Source organism: Pan troglodytes, chromosome 2 (genome assembly GCF_028858775.2).
Source record: "Pan troglodytes isolate AG18354 chromosome 2, NHGRI_mPanTro3-v2.0_pri, whole genome shotgun sequence".
Classification (NCBI taxonomy): Eukaryota; Metazoa; Chordata; class Mammalia; order Primates; family Hominidae; genus Pan; species Pan troglodytes.
The window spans coordinates 66,106,072-66,128,135 of NC_086015.1; the positions used below are offsets into that span (position 1 = coordinate 66,106,072).

The window sequence follows — 22,064 nt, forward strand, 5'->3', positions numbered from 1 at the left end:
TTCTCTGCATACACAGTACTTGCTGGTAGAAATTGCGAGGGCTGTAAGTTGGTAGGTTCTCTGTAATCAATGAAAATAAATAGTTTCTGACACTAGATCTTTGAAATGGTGTCTGAATATGCACACTTTGGGGCTTTAGGAGGCATCTCTTTGGCTGTATAAATTACTGGAAGCAAGCTGTGTGGGATGAAGCAGGAGAGCTTGTGGAATGTCATTGTTTTAGAGATTGTAGGGCTCTGTGGGAAGTGATTCTAGCTTTGGAACTTTACACAGCCAAGATTCTTGGAGCCAGATGTAGGGAGTCTGGTTTCTCTTCATACATGTACACTGTATGGAATAATATTTAAGATGTTATTATGCCAGAATTGTTGTAGTGAGTTCCTTGAGTGGAACTGTGTCTCCTTCTCTGTGCATTTCTTGTAGAGAAGTTAAGTCAAATCAACAGGCAGTGCCTGCGGAGCTCGGAAACTGTTGGTGAACGTGGTATTCTGGAATCCTTGTGGTACTCTGGAATCCACGAGGCCAGCCTTTCCCAGAACATCCTTTGAGGAGCGCTACTCCTGGAAGATGCTCCACCTCGATCAAGTCCTGGAAAGTGCTGTCTAGTCTAGCACAGCTTCCTCTTAGAGACTGACAGTGTGCTTTAACATAATAAAGGCTGTCTGATAAAGACTGAAGTAAAAAGAATCTGTCATTTTCTTTTCTTTTTAGAGACAAGGTCTTTCCCTGTCACCCAGGCTGGAGTGCGGTGTCATGGTCATAGCTCACTACAGCCTGGAACCTCCTAGGCTCAAGGAATTCTCTCATCTTAGCCTCCAAGTAGCTGAGACTACAGGCACGCATCACCAAGCCTGGCTATTTTCAAATTTTTAGTAGGGACAGGGTCTCACTGTGTTGTCCAGGCTGGTCTTGAACTCCTGGCCTCAGGTGACCCTCTGGCCTCGGCCTCCCAAAGTGCTGGGATTATAGGCGTGAGCCACCACCGGGCCCATTTTCTAACATAGTATTCCAGAAATATCATTGTCACCCTGGATCTTTTTTTCCTTTAAATGTCAATTGTCCCACAGAAACATTGTTTTCCGTATGCAAATTGAGGATGTTGATTTTGCATATCTGTCCTCAAAGCCCTCATCTACGTGTATGTATGTATGAATCTGTAGGACTTAAACATTTTTGTTCTGGTGTTCTCTGCCATTCTTAAGGATTTGAATGATTAGATAAATGAGGCCTAAAGAGGAAACCATGCATGTGAGTTATAGGAATTATGATGAGTAGGCAGTGGCTTGGGTTGTACCAGAAACACCATGGCCCCAGGTTTAAGCCCAGTCACTACCACTTTCTTTTTTTCTTCTTTTTTTTTTTTTGAAGTGGAGTTTCACTCTGTCGCCCATGCTGGAGTGCAGTGGTGTGATCTTGGCTCACCGACTGCAACCTCTGCCTCCCAGATTCAAGTGATTCTCCTGCCTCAGCCTCCTGAGTAGCTGGGATTACAGGCACGCACCACCATGCGCAGCTAATTTTTGTATTTTTACTAGAGGTGGGTTTCACTATGTTGGCCAGGCTGGTCTCAAACTCCTGACCTCAAGCAATCCACCCACCTCGGCCTCCCAAAGTGCTGGGATTACAGGCGTGAGCCATCCCGCCCTGCCAGTCACTACTACTTTCTAGCTACGCCTTTAGGCAAACATTGGTTCTCTCAAAGTCTTAATTGCCAGAGCTGTTATATGAGAATGATTATTTGCTCTAACTCTTAAGGTTGTTGTAGATAAAGAGAAATAATGAATGTAAAGCACTAGTATAGTGAATGGTCCTTTATAAGCTCCCGGTAGATATTAACTGTTACTATTATTTGAGGAACAGATTGCTTCTAGCATTTGAGGTAGACCTTTGCGAGTCCTACCTGGGCATTAGAGGCAGGGACTGCAGTCACTTTTGCTAAGTTTTCAGAGGTTCTGTTGGTGAAATGAAAGATGTCACAACTGATATCAGGGTAACACCTGGAAACATTACCATGTCCCTAAGATGTATGTACGTTCGTGTCTGTGAGTAGTGGTCCTGAAGGAATGGGAAAGAAAAACAGCAACTCAAACCTGAGGTGACTTCTCCAGTTTGGTGTCAGATGTCCATGCTTGACTCTTCTTCTGCGACTATTTCTTTGGAGGTCACTTTGGAGTGTATGTCTTTAGGTCTCTTTCACCTTTCAGAGCAGACCATGCCACCTGAAGTCCTGTTGATTATAGAGAATCGTATGTATCACAATTCTTGGGGCAAAAAAAATGATTCATGTCTGAGAGATGCTTTAACTTTGGGCCTGTTTGGGAAACCAGCTTCTTAGGTTTAGTGCAACATCTTCTTGTGCTCCTTACCCAGGTCAGGCTCCCAGAAGTTTGCTGAGAAATTCCATATTGGCATCTCCTGACCCCATCCAGCTCCACATGGGAGGAGGAGTAGATTAAAGATTAGCTGTGTGGGAATATGGCCTGTTCCTATTACCCGCCACAGAGGAGTCCAGCTGTGGTTTGACAGCATCTGACACTGTGTCAGAAACACAGCAGCCAGCTGGAAACCGATCAGCACGACTCTAGTTCCTGCCACTCACCCTAGGTTACTCTTTGCTGAAATGCTTACTGTGATATATTTAAATACTTATTTATAATTTAATCATTTATACATCTGATACAAATGTGCCAAATTTGATATATACACAGATCCAAATCGTAAAATACACATACCAAATTATATATAAATATATGAAAATTGACATGCAGTATATCAACATTTGAATACAATGTGTTTTTGAAATGCAGATCACTTTTTCTGGTTCTAAAAATAATCATGCTTGTACAAATGTCAAGCAACATGAGGGACTATTAAGGAAAAGGGGATCCTACCCTCTGGAGGGAACCAGTAAGGTTTGCCTTTCTGCTGTCAGAAGTTTTAAAAACACCTATAAATATGTTACCTGAATAAAACAAAACTACTATAAAGTGGTTTTGACCCTAGTAATATGTAATAATCATGTCTTGATATTAGAAGATACAGACTTTCCTCATCCTTTTTAACTACTTCATAGTTGACACTAAATGGTGATGCCATAATTCATAGTAGGTAGCTATTTATGGATTTATTAGAGTAACTTCAGATTGTCATCCTCTGATAAAAAATACTGATACGTTGTATTGATATGTTTATGCCCATATCCACTTATCCACATTATTTTTTTGAAGTCTTAGAAGTGGCTTTCCGAGCGGGTGCGGTGGCTCGCACCCGTAATGCCAGCACTTTGGGAGGCCGAGGTGGGCAGATCACCTGAGGTCAGGAGTTTGAGACCAGCCTGGCCAACATGGTGAAACCCCATCTCTACTAAAAATACAAAACTTACCTGGACATGGTGGCACATGCCTGTGATCCCAGCTACTTGGGAGGCGGAGGCAGGAGAATCACTTGAACTTGCGAGGCGGAGGTTGCAGTGAGCCAAGATCGCACCACTACACTCCAGCCTGGGCAACCGAGTGAGGCTTTGTCTCAAACAAAAACAAAAACAAAAAAACACGTAGATTTCCTAGGTTAACAAGTATACTCAGTTTTAATTTTGAAAGGCTGTTGTTCATGTAATTCCCTTAACCAAGTACACAGGTAATCAGTTGACCATATTCTCATTAACACAGGGCATTTTTGTTGTTGTTGTTTAGGAGTCATTATTTTATCTTACAAGTTTCTTGTGCTTTTATGATATTCTTTCTCTTTCCTACATGTAGTAGCCAAAGTACTTCATATACTTCAACTATTTGAGTTATGTAACAGAGTCAGTAAGAAGCCGAATAAGGAATGTTAACCTCTAAACATACCAAGATAATTTTTTTAATGTGTTTATTTATTTATTTGAGACAGGATCTTGCTCTGTCTCTGAGGCTGGAGTGCATTAGTGCAATCATAAGTCACTGCAGCCTCGAACTCTTGAGCCGAGGCAATCCTTCCATCTCAACCTCCTGAGCAGCTAGGACAGGTGCATGCCACGTTGCCCTACTAATTTTTAGTTTTTTGTAGAGACAGGGTTCACTATGTTGTCCAGGTTGGTCTTGAACTCCTGGCCTCAAGCAATCCTCCCATCTCAGCCTCCCAGTGTGCTGGGATTACAGGCATAAGCCACCACACCCAGCCATAAAAATGTTAGTAACTATTTTAAAGCCTCAAATAACTATGGTAATTTAAATTCTTGGGCTACTATTTACTGACACAGTTTTGCTAAACTGGGATTCAACTGACTGTTGCAATTGTACAGAGGCAGAGTTAAAGCTCAGATTTTCAGGTCATCAGAAAAATAGAGATTTTCAGAGCATCGTCACATGTTTCTCATCTCTTATCTTCCTACCTCTTGATCCATACCCGAGTGACCTGACTACCAACCAGACAGAGTTTTAATCTCCCTCAGGTTTCATGGAAGGTGGTGTACAGAGTATCTAAAATTCATAGATAACCTTCCCATTGGTTTATCTTCTCAACATTAATGCAGATGACTAGAAATCACACATGAAAAAAATCCCTTTCCCTTGGGTGATTTAAAGAGTGTTTATCTTTGGTGCAGACTCAACTAAAATTTTTTTTGGTAGCATATATCAGGAGGTTTTCAAGGGTTGAGGAGTATAAGCAGGTAGGTTACCACTCGATGAAAAGTGATTGGTAATGGAGGAAAGACTGTGAAACTCATGTTTGCTCTTTACTGACAGCCAAACCCAAAGAGAATTAATATGTCACTCTATATCTGCTTGAAATCAATATTATTAATTTCTAGTATCTCAGAATTTCAACTTATAGAGTATAACTGTATCAGGCACCATATAAATTGATCCAAGGCACATTCTTTTTTTTTTTTTTTTTTTTTTTGAGACAGGATCTCACCCTGTCATCCAGGCTGGAGTACAGTGGCACTAATTTTTGTATTTTTTGCAGAGACAAGGGTTTTCCGTTTTGCCCAGGCAGGTCTTGAACTCCTGGGCTCAAGGGATCCACCTGCCTTGGCCTCCCAAAGTGCTAGGATTACAGGTGTGAGCCACCACTCCTGACCCCAAGGCACATTCTTATAGTGGGAAAGAATATCATTACAAGGGTTGCTCAAAAAATAAGTTTCCTATGATGTTTTTAATTTGCCAGTCAAGGTTTCAGTATATTGAAAGCAACTTTTTCAATTACAGTAATAACCAGTATTTTGGGGTGTTTATTCGATAAGTGGATTATTGTAGCAACTCTCATGACAGCTGTAAGAGGTTTATTGTCAGTGTTGTCTTTATTGTCAGTTGTTGTCAGAGTTGGGGGAATTGAGTCTCAAGGAGGTTAAGTTACTTGCCCAAAGTCAGCCAGCTAACCAGAGCCCAGAACCCAAACCTGAAGGTCTGCCCAACTCTTAAAGTCCTTGCACTTGCCTATGAGGTTCTGCTGACTTCCGTTGTCATAGGACGGATTGAAAATCCATCTAGTATCAGGTAGGCCTTTTAGTATCCTTTGGAAAAAATTAAAATTCAGCATGATTGCTGTGCTGCCTCCTTTCCTGAAATGTTACACCCTACTCTGATGTGCTTTATTGGCCGGAAATCTTCTTTCCATAAACTGCATCAAGTTGGTGATGCTTTATGCAACAGAAAGAGAAATAATTTACCATAAACACAGCAAATCATTGGATAAATCTATCTTGATATTTTCACATAATGGTATTCTCTACAGTAATAAAAATGAACTACTACTTGGACAAACATGGGTGAATCTCAGATATAACGACGAGTGAAAGAAGGTGAGACAAGATTCTGGTGTATGTTTCCATTAATGCATATGGAATATGGGGCTATCAACTGGAGGGTCTTAAGGAAGCCTTCTAGAGTTCTGGAAATTTTTGTCTTCATCTGGCTGAGGTTGCAGGGGTGTATACAGATGTGAAAATGCATCTAACTATATACTTAACATTTGTGTAGCTTACTGGTTTATGTTACACCTCAATGAAAAATAAAGATAACAGGCAAATCACAACACACGTTTCATCTGGGACCTCAATGTCTAATGGGAAGACCATTTTAAACTAAGGACCTCCACGTTTTAGAGTTGTTTCCTAATGAGACTTCTTGTAAGTCACCCAGCTTACAAGTGGATCAGTTACCTGACAGTCTTGAGGAGCTAATGCACAGGCAATAATTTTAAAATAATTTTAAAGGTTCACAGGCACCAATTTATATGTCACCATATCTATACATTAAAACACACATACTACATTCACTAGAGAGCTCTTCAGCATTCTGTGTGTCTTTACTTTCTATGACACTTGCAGAAGAACATGTACCCTGAGACTTCTGCTTTATTAGAACCTGGTGACCCAATTATTATTCAAACGGACCATCTTTAGTCATTTATAGAGGCTTAAATTATGTTTAAGGAGGCAATGAAGCATGCAATACATTTTACAAAGGTTTCATCTGAAAATGTAAGAATAAAGTTTGAGAATTTAAAGGGGACTTTTCCCAACTAGCTCACAAACTGCTTGAATTCTGTATATTGTTCTACCAACAGAATCATTGCACTGTGCCTTATATAAATGTTGAACTTTGCATATTTAACATTCTAAAATAATTCTCACGTTTCTCAGAGCATGCCCAGTCTTTTAAATTACATTTGCAGGGATACCAAGATCTGATTAACACAACACTTGTAAAAAGCTGTTTCTAGATTTTTGGAGATGTTCCTGTGATGTTTACAGGTATGGTTCATTTACTGTGCCATAAAACTTGTGCAGTTTTTTATCATTAGAAGCCTCCCTCGTTGGTAAAAACTATCAATCTATCAGTCATTCCACAAGATATTTTGAAGGCTTACTGTGGAAGAGGCACTGGGTTTCCTATTGCAGTATATCTTCAAACAAAACAAAACTCGTAGTCTGGTTAACATAGTATTAATACTATATCTACTAATATCACAATTACACAATTCACAGGGTTCGAGCATCTGACTGGCAGAAAAATTTCATTTTCTTTTGTCTGTACTTTTGTTTGTCTAATAGATATATTTGCAGTACAATACATCCTAGTATAATTGTTGGCACTTATTAGGTGCTTAGTAAATATTTGTTGAATGTATGAGTTAGTGGGTGAATTAATGAATAGGTGGATGGATGAAGTTTAGCACTGATAATTTTAACAGTAATGTTTACTGTTCAGTAATTTCATCAGTGAATTCTTGCCATGTGCCTGGCATCGTGTGAAGTATTTTATGTGGATTATCTCATTGGTCTCTCCTCAGCCCTCTGAGGAAAGTACAGCCCTAAGAGGGAAGTATTGTTAATATCTCCATTTTCCAGACTGAAGAATCTGAGGCTTAGGACAGTTAAGTAATTTGTTTGTGTAAAACTGGAATTGGCAAACTTTTTCTATAAAGGGCCAAAGGGCCAGATTGTAATATTTTTGACTTTGCAGGCGATGAGCTCTCTGTTCCAATTGCTTGATTGTGGTTTTTTTAGCACAAAAACAGCCACCAATGATATGTAAATGAGTGGACCTGACTGTGTTCCAATAAAACTTTATTTACAGATGCAGTCTGTGGGTGGGATTTGCCTTGTTGGTCATAGTGTGCTGGCCCTTGTCACACCTCATCCATGATAGAAGTGTAATTTGAACCAAGGCAACCTGACTTGGAAGACCTTGTGTTTAACCAGTTAAGAGCAAATTCTACACTTGATCTTAGCCAAAAGGCTGAGAAGTGATAGGAGCAAATTCTGATCTAGAAAAAGGAAAAAGGCTAGAAACTTGCTTTAGAAGTCCTTGTTAATAATGACGACTATTTTTTTTTTAATTTTATGTTTTTTGCTTTTACCTTTCCTTCTTAATTCCATACCACTTTTCAGTCATGGATTAAAAGAAAATAAAAAGGAATCTCACCACAATGTGATAATCCCCTGGTCTGTATACAGTGGAAAAATAATGCCTGTGTCACAGGCATCTTTTCATTTTACCCCTGCAGAACAACCCAGGAGGTGTGTGTCATTGTCCACTTGCCCAGAGTGATTAAAGTCACTTACCTCAGGTCACACAGCCAAGACTTGGATCACATTTTTTGGACATAAATCCCAGAACTCTTTGAACTCTCTAAATACCCTGGTTAAAGTCTTCTTTTAGCTTCACCCTCCTTAACGTCTTTTCCCTGCTTCACCTCTTTAATAGCTATCTGCTTTTCTTCTAGGAAGCAAACATCTTGTTAGCACCAGCTCTGTATTGGCACTAAGATAGAGCTGGGAATATGAAACAAACTAAATAAAGTGCAAGCCCTGCCCTCAGGGAGCTTCTGGTCCAGTCACGCGATCAGATTTCTAAACAGGTAATTACAATGAAGGGTAGGAAGTGCAGGAGAGAGGTTGTGTTACAGGTGGGTGTGAGCATTTCTGACCTGCTTAAACTTAAGAGACTCTCCTGGATTTCCTCAGCTGACGCAACCAGTTGGGCTGTACCCTGAGCTTTAGGAATTGACAAACAGACTGGTGCCAGGAAGGAACTAACAAGAGTACTGAGTTAGCAAACATTTGGAATGGGCCAGGGAAGGCCTCCTGTGGGAGCCACATTGAGCTTAGCTCTGATGACTGAGAACTTGCCCTGCAAAGTGCTGAGGAATGAGCGGCCTAGTCAGTGGGAACAATGCGAACAAAGGCCTAGAGGCAGTGAAATGCTCTGAGTATTTGAGGAAGAGGAAGGAGGCCCTGGAGTCCTGTAGGGAACCATGGAAATCCTGGAAGAATCCAGAGGTCAACTGGGCCCAGATTGGGGAGAGCTTTTACGCTGGCATGGGTTGTGATTAGATTTATTTATTTTTATTTTTTATTTTATTTATTTATTTTGAGACAGAGTCTTGCTTTGTCACCCAGGCTGCAGTGCAGTGGCACAGTCTTGGCTCATTGCAAACTCCACGTCCTGGGTTCAAGTAATTCTTCTGCCTCAGCCTCTCGAGTAGCTAGGACTACAGGCATGCGCCACCACACCTGGCTAATTTTTTTTTGTGTGTGTATTTTAGTAGAGGCGGGGTTTCACCATGTTGGCCAGGATGGTCTCGATCTCCTGACCTCTTGATCTGCCCACCTTGGGCTCCCAAAGTGCTGGAATTACAGGCGTGAGCCACCGTGCCCGGCCAGATTTATTTTTAAAAGCTCATTCTGACTCAGTGGTTCTCATCCCTGCCTGCACATCAGAATCATCAAGGGAGCTTTTCAACATCCAGATGCCCAGGCCACACCCTCAGGTCAATCAGAATAGTGTTTTGTCATTGTTGTAGTCTACTTTTGTTTTTAGTTTTTTGGGTTTTTTTTTTAAGCTGGTTAAAGATGATTCCAGTGGGCAGCCAGGGTAAAACAACTACTGGTCTATCAGGCAGAGAAAGAATTGGAGGGTACAGCAGAGAAAGCAGGCAAACCAGTTAGGTCAGGCTTCTGGAAGTGGTTTAGGTACAAGATGGTGTTGATCCAGGATATGGTTAGACCAGAGGAACTGCAGAGAAGTGGTGGTCATATTTAAGATGCATTTAGGAGGTAGAATCTTCCAGAATTTTTGGGCATCAAGAAAGGAAGTGAGTGGGTCAGGAAAGGGGTGGAATCAAAATAATTCCTAGGTTTGAGGATTTAGTCTGCTGGATGGAAAAATGTTAAAATTGTATTAAAACAAAAGATTGAAGGCCAGGTGCAGTGGCTCACGCCTGTAATCCCAGTGCTTTGGGAGGCCGAGGCGGGTGGATCGCTTGAGGTCAGGAGTTCGAGACCAGCCTGGCCAACATGGTTAAACCCCATCCCTACTAAAAATACAAAAATTAGCCAAGCGTAGTGGCATGCACCTGTAATCCCAGCTACTGGGGAGCCTGAGGCAGGAGAATTGCTTGAACCCAGAGGTGGAGGTTGTAGTGAGCCGAGATAGTGCCACTGCACTCCAGCCTGGGTGACAGCAAGACTCCATCTCAAAAAAAAAAAAAAGATTGGAAGATGAAAGATTGGGGTGTGGGTAGACGATTATGATTGACTGAATTTAGTTCAGGACTCAAAAAATGATTGATCTGTCTGTAGCCAGAAGTGGGAGTATTTTTGGAACTTTGTGTGTTCCTGGTTGGGTATCAGCAGGGCATGCCTGCCTCTTTGGGAGAAAGAATGGCTTATAGCTATAGGTTTTTTTTCACAAGACAGCCAGCTCTGTCGCCCAGGCTGGAGTGCAGTGGCCCTATCTCGGCTCACTGCAAGCTGTGCCCCCCCGGGTTCATGCCATTCTCCTGCCTCAGCCTCCCGAGTAGCTGGGACTACAGGCGCCTGCCACTACACCTGGCTAATTTTTTTTTTTTTTTTTGTATTTTTAGTAAAGACGGGGTTTCACCATGTTAGCCAGGATGGTCTCGATCTCCTGACCTCGTGGTCCACCCGTCTCGGCCTCCCAAAGTGCTGGGATCACAGGCGTGAGCCACCGCGCCCAGCCTTTAGCTACAGCTTTTAAGGATCTTGGATGTGTTAGGAACTGTGCTAAATACTCACGGATCTTGGATGTGTTAGGAACTGTGCTAAATACTCATTTAACCCTCTTAACAACCCTATGAGGTTTTTCAGGGGGGTGATCTCAACATTACATATGAGGAAATTGAGGCACAACTAGATTGTAATTCACTTTCCCATGACTATACAGCTGCTAAGTAGAAGAGCTGGGTTGTGAATCGGGCTCTAGCATCCTGGTTTCAGAAACCCTGTACTTAACCACTACACTAGTCTTAGGTACCCAGCTTGCAGTTTAAAATGAGCTCATCATGTTCACCTACAGGGGATCCATCTGCACGTTTTCTATGGAGTTACTTATTCCCAGGTTACTGTCAATGGCAGTTTTCATAAGATAAGCCTCTTCCTGGCTAAATGTTACCTACACCACCCTCTCCCCTACTGGGACCATTTTTTTCCATCCGAACTGCTGGAAGAATTGAAAGATCCTGAGCACAGTTGCTTAAATAAGTAGACTACATGCTCTATGAAGAAATCATATTATTTTCTCAGAGGAGAGAGAGTTGGCCCAGTGAGGAAATGATTGCTGGGAACAAACTTTCTGGTTTTCCATTTTGTTCTGCTACAAATGGCACGTTCTATCATTCAAGGCCTGCCGGGAAAGATTTTGTCTTTCCTCATTGCAATTTAATTTTATCCTCTGTTGAACTCAGGTGCATGTTAAATACAAAGCTGAACTCTTCAGTTAGCATTAATCTGTGTCGTCCTCGAGATGGGGCTGGATTTTGTTTAGACTGCCTCTTCCCAGAAAGGAATTTCCCTAATTTGTGGATTTTGAGATGTTTGTCCACTTAAATAAGCTATCTGTAACCCCCCACCCTGAAAAAACATAGCTTTACTGAGACCCTTAAATCAAATGCTCCAACAGCTTTAACGGTAGCTCCCTAAAAACAATTTTCACTGGTTTGTCTGTGAATGAAGTATAATGTTTAGGTGAGTTAGCAGGTTTATTTCATAGAGGATGATGACAAGGAGCTTAAGTTTCTCTTGTAGTATCAGGCAGCAGACCCCTTCCATGAGCCCATGGTTTGGAATAGGGAATGGCCTGTGAGGTATTGCTTAGGACAGTGAATTGATACTTAATCTTCAGAGACTACATTATGAGAGCAATCATTCAGTGCTTCAAGAAAGCATAGAGTAAAACTACCCCCTCTTAAAAGAAAAAAAAGCTTTAAGATATGTAATTAGTTTACACTTAACTTAATTGCTGTGGATATGAAATAGCAGCACCCATGCCACTGCATAATGCTTTGTGCCTTGTTCAGTGGCAGCTTTCACTTAGGTTCTGTGCTGCAATTAATTGGTTTTCTATGTTTGCTTAAACATAAAAGCTACTGAAAATTCTATATCCCAGAATTGATTATCGATGTTTATTTGCTGCATTTGGGGTTCGCTCATTATTTTTGCCAAGTTTTCTTGGTTGGAACTTGGATTCTAAACAAACTGCTTCTTTTCAAACTCTAGAAACGGTGACATAGCAGCTGAGGTCCATGAGGGGCAAGAACTCATCTAGAAGGAGGGGAAATGCCTTTTGATAGCTGATGCAGCAGTGTAAGGAAAATGGTGATGTGTGGGTTCATTACAGAAGCCAGGGCCCCCAACCTGTCTGTGGGAGCTAGAACTAGGTCATCAGTTATATGAGGGCAGAGCACTGTGATTTGTTCAATGACATATTCTATTCCGCTACTCAGTTCTTGGCATACGGTTATCTACTGATATGGAGCAAATTACTGCAAACTCAGCAGCTTAAAATAACACACATTTATCATCTCAGTTTGTGTGTGTCCTCAGATTCAAGGTTTCTCACAAAGCTACAATCAAGGTGTCAACTGGGACTATGATCTTATCCGAAAGTTCAACTGTGGAATGATTCACTTCTAATTTTACTTAGATTGCTGGCAGAACCCAGTTCCTCAAGGGCTATTTGACTGAGGAGCTTAGCTTCTCCTTAGCTGTTGGCCAAAGGCCGCTGTCACTTTGTTTTGGCATTATCATAGCTCACTGTAACCACTAACTCCCGGGCTCCAGCTGTCCTCCCGTCTCAGCCTCTGGGGTAGCTAGGACTATAGATGTGCACCACCAAACACTGGCTAATGTTTTTTTTTTGGCTTCAGACATGTTTTTTTATAATCTTATACAGTCTACATAAATTCGAACTTGTATTTATTTGGGTTCAGTTATAACATAGCATAATAAAAATCAAAACACTGGTCCTCTGAAATAAAGCAGGCAATCACCATTCAATAAACACACTTGATTTATTTTGTATAAAAGGGTTACGTTTACAATTAAAAGTTTAAACTTTTATAAAAAGTTTAGCATGAATAAGTACATCATTACACTTTTTAATGCAGAAATAGACATCTCTGCCACTGTACAAGAAAACTCTAATTAAAGAGTTAACAAGGTTTCACTCAAATAGATATATTTATATATAAATATATACACAGCATTCAGTAGGCTTGTGTCAAAAAGGTAATTTCTGACCAAAATACTTCATTTAAGTGACTGAATACTGGATCCTTCTGGTATTCACACTCCACCTTTGAAAAAAGGCAAAGTCTGCTTAGATTGGGCAATTCCTTGTGATTTTAACGTTTTTGCTCCCCATGGTGGGAACAGTATATAAAAAAACCCTCCAACTGCAGAAAGGGCATTTAAAAGTCTTTTTCATAAATAACGAATATCACCGTCCAAGTGAGAGAACACCCTGGGAAGATGATCATTCTTAGTTTTCCTTCCCTTTTTTTTTTCTTTTTAAAAAGGTCCATTCAACTTGTCCTCCTTGTGAAATGGTTGAAAAATAAGTTCAGCACTTAAAAGATTCTGTGAATTTGTTGTTGTCGTTGTTGTGCAAAGAAAAAAAAGAAGTCATGATTATTCAGCCACACAGTGCTTTCCTGTCATTTGACATTAACTCCGAAGGGAATTCAGAAGCCTGCAAGGACAGGATGCTGATGTCCATGTTGAGGGTGGTCAGTGGCATCCTGGATGCCTGGTTCTGCCTGGGTCTCTGGTGATGCAGGCTGACAATAGTGGGATGCAAGTCCAGGGTGATCTGCAGGTCCAAGATGTAGTCGATCACGTGCTGCAGGATTTCCATCTTGCTCACATTCTTGTTCTGGAGGATGCTGGGCACCAGCTCCTTGAGCTTGGAGTAGCAGTCATTCATGTTTTACAGCAGGCTCATCAGGTCATCCACCGGGGTTTTGCTCTGGGAGATGCCCAGGCGGTGGTCCAACAGGCTGTTTTTCCTAACGGACCTCACGGGACTGAAGGCTTTCATGCTGACCGTGAGGGAAGGTGAGACCGGGAGGGAGCTGGCTGTCCTGAAGCTCAGGCCGCCGCTGCCGCCTGCTGAGCTAGCTGCGCTTGGCACCGGACTTGGCTCAGAATCACACTGGCTAATTTTTAAAATTCTTTTCTAGAGATGTTGTGTTGCCCAGGCTGGTCTCAAACTCCTGGCCTCAAATGATCCTCCTGCCTCAGCCTCCCAAAGTGCTGGGATTACAGGCATGAGCCACTGCGCATGGCCAGAATCTTTCATAACATTGCTTTTGCCTTATTCTACTGAATAAAACTAAGCCACTAGATCTAGCCCACCCTCAAGGGAAGGTGATTACATAAGGGTCTGAATACCTGGAGTCAGGGGTCTTTGAAGGATCATCTTAGAGTGAGCCCATCACAGTCTTCAGTAGAATTCAGTATATATTGGTTGAATCAATGAGCTTAAGGAGCCAGTGCTTGTAATTCGAGCTGAGGGCCCCTAGCTTTGTCCTCCTGTCACCTTATTATATGACTATAAAGGGGTATTTAAGGTCATTTACGTCATTTTAACATTCTACATATGATACCTACATGATATTTACATTGTCTTCCCCCGTTCCTAATACTGCAAAATGATAATCTTCCCTACTCCTATGGAGGGATTCTTTTTCAAAAGAAGGATCAACCTGGCAACCTCTTTGATCCAATGTGCCTTGTCTCTTATATTTTTCATGCTGCATGCATGATGGGAATTTAAAGCCATCCCCACTCAGTGTTTTCTGGATTTCGAGCCTTTTGTAAATGGAGTGCCCCTGAGTAGCTTTTTGCTTCCAGGGAATGAAAAAACAAGGGTGAGAGTTCACATCTAATGTGTTTTGGTTGAAGTCACTTGCTACATGTGAAAACAGTCGGCTCTGCCTTCTCCACTAAGCCTTTGATATTGTTGGGGCTTTTCAGTGTATGGCGGGATTATTAACAAGGGAAAGTCAAAGTTGTCCAGCACTGCCACACAGAATCAGGAGAAACTTGCAAGCAAGTCACTGAACCTGAAATAAGCTCCTTTTGCCCCAGGCTTCCCCAGATCTCATACTTTTTTTTTTTTTTTTTTTTTTTTAATTCAAAGGTCATGACAATATCTGTGTGAAACAGTTTGCATTGTAGCTTAAGACTCTAGGTCATGCTTTGCAAAGCTGGAATTTCTGTTTTGCCTCTCCAGTTCAGGAGCAGCCTGCACTTTGAGAAGATTGGCAGGGGTGGGACAGACAGGTTCTGGGACCCCGTCTTGAAATGCTGTAAAGCCTTTCCCAAAACCTTCTTGGCTCTGAAACACAATGTATTAAAAAGACAGAAGGACAAAAATCACCATGCGGGCCCCCACGGGAGTACCATTTGCCAGGCACCCCAGCCATCCCACTTCCTCCCTCTCTTCTGCTCTGGCTTTGAAATGGTGTGTTGAGAGAATCCAAAGTTTGATCCTCATGAAAATGAGAAATTGCCTGTATTGACAATCTGCAAGACTGTTCCTGGCAAAATGTGCCATTTTGTACGGATTTGCTACCACCCTTGCTGTCGCCCTGCGGGGATTGGTTTTTCCAGTAATGCACTCCTCCAAGCCAAGTCTGACAATGAGATGGTAAATACTCTGGTGGGTTGGGGAGGCAGGGGCAGAGGGCCAGAGAATGGTCAGTTTAAGTAGATCAAAAGCACAAAATTCATTTCCTCAAGTGGCCTTCTGTGACCATGAATCTCAATTCTCTGGAGATGAATAACCTGTGAATTAACTGGTTTCCATTAATATTATGAATTAACAGTAAGTAAGCCATGTCCGTGCTCAAGCTGCGTTTGAAGTGGGGAGGGTGAATCCTGTTAGCATTTATAATTGTGTTTCCTTTTCATATTAATCCCTTCCCAAGGCTGAGGAATTAGGAGTTTTCTCATCTGCCGATGGAAACCAGTCCCAGGAGTCTGTCCCTGTCAAATCCTGGAAAATAGATGATGATACAGGGCCATACCTTTTGCTTCAGTCAGGGGCACTTCTGTGAGAGGCCTCGGTGACATTTTGCATGTCTGTTAGATTAGGCTTAATGTATGATCCTGGAATTTAGTAGTTGCATTTAAAGCAATTCTCTAGACCAGGAATCCACACTTGGTTATTCATCTTTATCGGAATTTCATGAAAAGTCCTACAGGTTTACAGAGCTCCTTTTTCCCTTGCCATTCATCACTCTGAATTGTGTCTCCGTATTCCTCTCCGACTTATTTCGTGGCAGTTTGGGATGCCACATGTGCCAACATCTCTGATTCTGCTTTTTGTAATATCCCATTGCAGCAGTGATAGGAGACACTAGAAAATGATGTTGGAATGTCAAAAGGGAAAAACTACATTTCTGTATCAGAAACTAAGACCATTGGCTATACAAGAAGGAAGGTAATATTTGTGAAGACTAAAAAGAAAAGTCAGGAAAAGAAAATTGTTTTCAATATAGCTCAGTGGTTAGTGGTTTCATGCTAAAATTGTCTTCTTGAACATGGCCACATTTCCTAAATTATTGCCAAGTGTTTAACTTATTAATAAAGGAAGCCAGGCAGTCATCTCTTTCCGGGTAAGGGCTAACCAAAATGCAAGGATGCAAAATAACCACATTATAAATGCTTTGTGACAGCAACGTGAACCAAAATCTAGTTAGTGGTCACTAGGATGTTGAAGTCAGAATGAAAGAAGCTACAGCATCCTTGCCACGTGGCTCTTTAGGTAAGAGCCACGGAAGGAGGGGAGATTCAGATGTGAAATCAAACATCCTGAGAAGTGCTTGCCCTTGTCCTAATACAGCAAATTAGCTTCTGAATACACAGTTACCTGCTAACTGCTGGGGTGGGTGAGTCCTCTTCTCTGCAATTCTGGAAGGCCATGTGGAGTCTCTGGTCCTGCCCTTTGTCACTTTCCTCTGCAGCCATGGTTAACGGTATAGCCATTCACCCTCAGCATGCATAAATCCTTTTTTCCCACAAGAGGATATTGGCCGGATGTGATGTTTATGGAACTAAAGGAGCAGCTGGCGGTGTCGGATTCAAGGCAAGTAGGTTGTCTTGACCATCCTATTTAGCAGATGGCCAGGACTTGATAGAGCAAAAATTATTAGGATCCAAGTCAAGGGCCAAATGGCATGGGGGACAGTAGAAGTAAATGGCAGCACATATCTGAATGCAGGCACATGTCGTCTGATGAGGTCTCTGTGCTTCCTTTTCATTTTACTTCAAGCAAGAGTAAACACAGGCCCTCCTGTAGAGCCTCCAGGTAAACATATCTCTAGAGATTATTGATAGCTTGGCTACTAATTTGATAATTGTGTGGATCCTTATGGTGGGCTATTAATTGAAAAGAAAATGTTACGAAGTTTAGATTTCATGAGCGTTTATATGAATTTGGCCTTCAGTCCAAACCTAGGTTTCATGGTTTTTCTGTATTGTCAGTATCTCTATATACTTTGGTTGTATCTAAAGACAACTGAAAAGCTTTAATTCAGAGCCCTCTTTCGAGTTTGTGTGCCATCCTTTTGAAGATGACTAATGCCACGAAAGCTGCTCCGAAGTGGAAGTGCCAGGAGTGAAGTTTTGCAATGAGAGTACGAACTCTGCAGGGAAAGGGGGTGTCTGTTTCTTCTAGTCCATTTTAAGCTCATTTGTGCAATTGCTGCCTTCTCCGTATTACTGCATAACTCCTTTGATCTTAAAGTGGAAGGAAGCAAATTTCAAGAGCCAGGATCACTTCTCATGTGGCTTTAAAAGGAACAGCATATTACAAAATTGAGTGGATGTCAAATAAAACATAAATTTGGATCTTTTGAAATTTGAACTCAGGGAGATATTACTTTCAGAGCCAAGCACGTTGACAAGCTCAGGGATAAATTGCATTTGTTTGTCATTCATTTAAATTCAAGTGTTAGGTCAACTTGTTGCCCAGTGTTATTGTCCTTTATTGGATGTGGCATTTGTACTCAGCATTATACTCTAAACTTTAAACGTTTAATCCTCATGACAACATTATAAGACTGTATCCCCATTTCACAGACAAGGACACTAAAGCTGAAAGCATCCATACCTGACTCAGAATTCCATATTTTCCCCATCCCTGGCCTCCTGCATCCTAGGTGGAGAATAAAATGTAAACACAGGTTGCTAATACAGCCCTCTTCACTGTTGTCATATTTAAAAGCTGCCAAAATTGCTTAGCTTATGCCCATGACATTTTTTTTAAGTGGCAAATTGATTGAAGCAGTGAGTGAAAGGGATTATTTCAGTTAGGGTTATGCCTGACTGGAACAAATCCACTTATTAGCGTGCTCTTTGGATTCCCCACCCTGACTTTTGGAACCAAGACATAGACCAGACAATGAGCTCAGTATTATTAGTAAGTTACTTTGACCAGCCAATAATCTCCATTTTCTGTCCTTTTCTCCTCATTCATCTTCTCAACCCCAGCCATATTAACCACCAGTGAAGACGATGGGAGCTGAATGGATGTTGTAGAAGGCTTTGCATTTGTGCAGTTGTTTAGAATCTGGGGTCAGGTTCCTGAGCTCAGATGAGGTGAAGTCTGAGTATCAGACACGGAGAAGCTGTAATCAGAAATGACCAAAAATTGAACCTGGGCTAGGTTGACTGGTTGTTTTCCTTTTGCATAGCCTACAAATATTATTGGTGTGTGTCAGTCATGGAAGATTAGAAACACTTTCTTTGAGCCTTCACATTATCAGATAATACTAAATGCATTAAAAAGTTCCTGTCATAGTCTTTTTTGTGCTGCTGTCACAGAATGCCACACTGGGTAATTTATAATGAACAGAAATGTATTTGGTTAACGGTTCTGGAGGCTGAGAAGTCCAAGAGAATGGCCCTGACATCTGGCAAGGCTTTCTTGCTGCATCATAACCATGGCAACGCGTATCACATGAACAAGAGAGAGAATGTGAGAGAGCAAGAGGGGGTTGCAAGGGGTCCAAACTCACTTTTATAACAAATTCCCTCTAGCAATAATGATGATAATCTATTCATGAGGGCAGAACCCTCATGACCTAATCACTTCTTAAAGGTCCCACTTCTCAACACTGTTGCATTGGGAATTAAGTTTCCAACACGTGAAATGTTGGGGATGCATTCAAACCATAGTGGTCCCCCTGACTGTAAAATATTCCCTCTCATTCAGGATCCAAGATCAGAGTATCTGAGAAATGTTGCCATGGTAGAGAAGGGATAACACCTTTTTGGAGGAGCACATGAGTTGATCAGGTGGCCAGCAAATGCTGTGTCTTGTGATGTGGAATATTACTGGGAAACTTTTAAGACAAACCATAAGCCAGATATATTGTTTCAAAAAACTACTGGTATCATAGACTGTTTCTCATTTTTTACCTTTGCATACAACTCATAGAAACTAATGGCTAAATTTTGCTGTGTACCAAATGATTCCAGTTAGTTAAAACAGATCGTTTTATGGGTCAGTAGGTTGGCTGGTCAGTTCTGGGTATGGCTAGTTCAGCCCATCTCTGTGGACTGCAGATGGTTCCACTGAGGCTGGATGGTCTTAAATGGACTCACTCACCTGTCTGGTCGTGGCAGGCCAGTGAGTCTAGAAGAACGTTAGCTAGGACTACCTATGTCTACTCCTTGTAGTCGCTCATCCTTTAATAGGCTAACTTGGAATTCTTCATTTGATGTTAGGATTCCAAAGAATCTGAGTGTTTTATGAGCTTGTGTCTGCATCATGTTCACTAATTCTCCATTCACTAAAGCAAGACATATGGACAAGCCCAATTTCAAAGAATGGAGTAATTGGTGTACACTTTTCATAGAGGAGGGCAAAGTCAAGTTGTAAAGGCACATGTAACAGGGATAGAGGGAATTTGTGGCCATTTTGTCATTTCTCACAGATATTAGAGTAACTAACTACAGATAGTTAAGCTGGCATCCCCACCAGAATGAATCAAAGGGACCATCTTTTTGTCTATAGCTTCAATTTGGTATGGAATCATTCTCTGGGATCCTTATTTTATTCTATTCTGGCCTCTTGAAACTTGGCCACTTTTACTGGTTAGGTTCTCTTCTCTTGCATTCCTGAGCTGTAATTCCATTTTTGACCAGGTTTTAAAATTTTGATCAATTACCTGCTAAGGTACAAATACGATGTTTCTTCTAATGCAATTTTGATTTGGTGTATTCTGTGCAGTTACCTTTCAAGAATGTTTCATGCTTCAGTCCCTGGCTGGAGCTTCTTCTCAGGCAATTTGTAGGCACACTTATGCCAACTCCCAGAATTCCACCTTTATGGTCTGATACACTGGGTTCCTATTCACTGATTTTTTTTTTTATCTGTAATGTTTACAATGTAGTAGCAAATTCCACATATTTTATTAGTCTATAAACATAATCCTGTGTTTAGCAGCACCTGTATTCTGAATTTACGCTCTAGACATTAAGATATAATCACTATTAACTCATAGAGCATCTAATGAGGGCTTCTGACCCTCAACCTCTGCACCACTGACATCTTAGCCAGATAAGATATTGTAGAGAGCTATTCTGAGCATTATAGGATGTTTAGCAGCAGCTCTGGCCTCTACCTTGATGTCAGTAGCCCCTCCCCTTCTCATCCCCCTCCCACTGCTATGTGACAACGAAAAACGTCTCCAGACATGGTCACATGTCCCTCTTGTAGGGCAATATCTCCCCCATTTGAGAACCACTGCTCTCTTCTGGAGATGCTGAGGCTTAGGAGAGATGGAAGTGTGTGGAGTGTGTGTTATTGTCAGAGAGGACACACTAGGAACAGCAACCCAACAGGGAAAATTCGTAAGAGTAAAAAGGAATGTGGAAAATTTTCAGTCACCTTAAAGTTAATTCTAGGGGTGGCTCTTGATTCCTCTGAATTGACCTGAAAACATCAAATTGGATTGTGCTACACAGTGAAAGGTTCATCAATATCTCAACTTCATTATGTGAGAAGTGGATTAGATATAAATACTATCAATGGGGGATGGGGGAAGCAGGAGCTATGCTGGCCATAGATAATAGATTTTTGAAAAACTCTTTATTTTGGAAAAACTTAATTATACATAAAAGTAAAGAAAATTGTATGACCCATCCTATACCCACCACCCAAGGTCATAAATGATTGATTCAAGCTAATCCTGTGGCATGTATACCCCACTCACTCCCCCTGCTGTTCACTCTTGGATTATTTTGAAACAAATTCAAGACGTCATTTCATGTCATTTGTAAATATCTCTATATGTCTAAAAGAAAAGACTTGAAAGCCAAAATTGTAATATGCTGCTAGAATTTTAATCTTCTAGAATGGGCAAGAATGAGGAGTTCTGCTGAGTAGTATCAGAAAGTTAAGGGAAAGAAGAGGTGGGAAGAAGACTGAAGAGGCTTGACTTTTGGGGGGGATTAAAAACCCCAGGAGGAAATGAAGGTGGGAGACACTGTCTCTTCAAGCTTCTCTCCCCTCCTCTTTTGCTTTCCATAACTTTTAGAATATGTGATTTTTCACAGGGGACAGGGATCCTTACGAAGGAGAATAGGCTGGCAGAAAACAGATTCATTTTCTAAAAAGAAGGGGAAAACACAGTCACCAGAAGATGTTGAAATTTTCCGTCAATGATGGATTGCTCTCTCATGACTTTCAATGACTTTTTAGCCGATTGGGCCTACTTTTAATAAAACAAGGCAAGAAGAAAATCTTGCGGTTGCTTTTTAAGATTTTGCTAGGACTATAGTATTTCTCTCCTGTTATAATGTATTCTGAGAAGTTTCTTTCTTTTGATTTAGACTTCCTCACTTGATTTTATGATGCCATAAATCTCCTGCATTTGGTGAGAGCCATGGTGTATGTGAGACCTAAGCAGCTTGCTAGATAACATTCTATTCTCCCCCTTCTCTTTAGAAGATTAAACTGAGACTGTTGTGCCTGATGCCAGAATAGATTTAACCAATCATGTTTCCTTTACATGTAGGTCAGTCCGAGAGACAATTCTGCACTGGATCCTATTATCCATGGGTTGAAGGGTGTCGTACATCATGGTAAGTATGCCACATACACTTCCTTTTGCTGGGATGTGAAGGGCTCAGATCTCTACCTAAAAGAATCAGGTTGTCTTGCAGAGGACAGAGGGTGACACCCATTCCTCATCCCCTGATGTTGAAGGGCATTAGAGCCATTATTTGATGGGTAAAGAGCATGCCCATTTATTACCTG

General features: G+C 41.3%; 1 protein-coding gene and 2 pseudogenes across 2 annotated transcripts in view; 1 reads left to right on the top strand and 2 right to left on the bottom strand.

Annotated features, from left to right (window-relative positions):
- PTPRG (protein tyrosine phosphatase receptor type G) overlaps positions 1-22,064 on the top strand; it is a 733,384-nt gene that overhangs the window by 547,769 nt on the left and 163,551 nt on the right. For both annotated transcript variants that reach the window (XM_516564.8, XM_001174413.7), the window contains exon 6: positions 21,823-21,889. In XM_516564.8, coding sequence (XP_516564.3) covers positions 21,823-21,889 — 67 coding nt within the window. The remainder of the gene's footprint in view (positions 1-21,822; positions 21,890-22,064) is intronic.
- LOC112208894 (U2 spliceosomal RNA) lies at positions 7,529-7,739 on the bottom strand (annotated as a pseudogene).
- LOC107970671 (DNA-binding protein inhibitor ID-2-like) lies at positions 13,360-16,250 on the bottom strand (annotated as a pseudogene).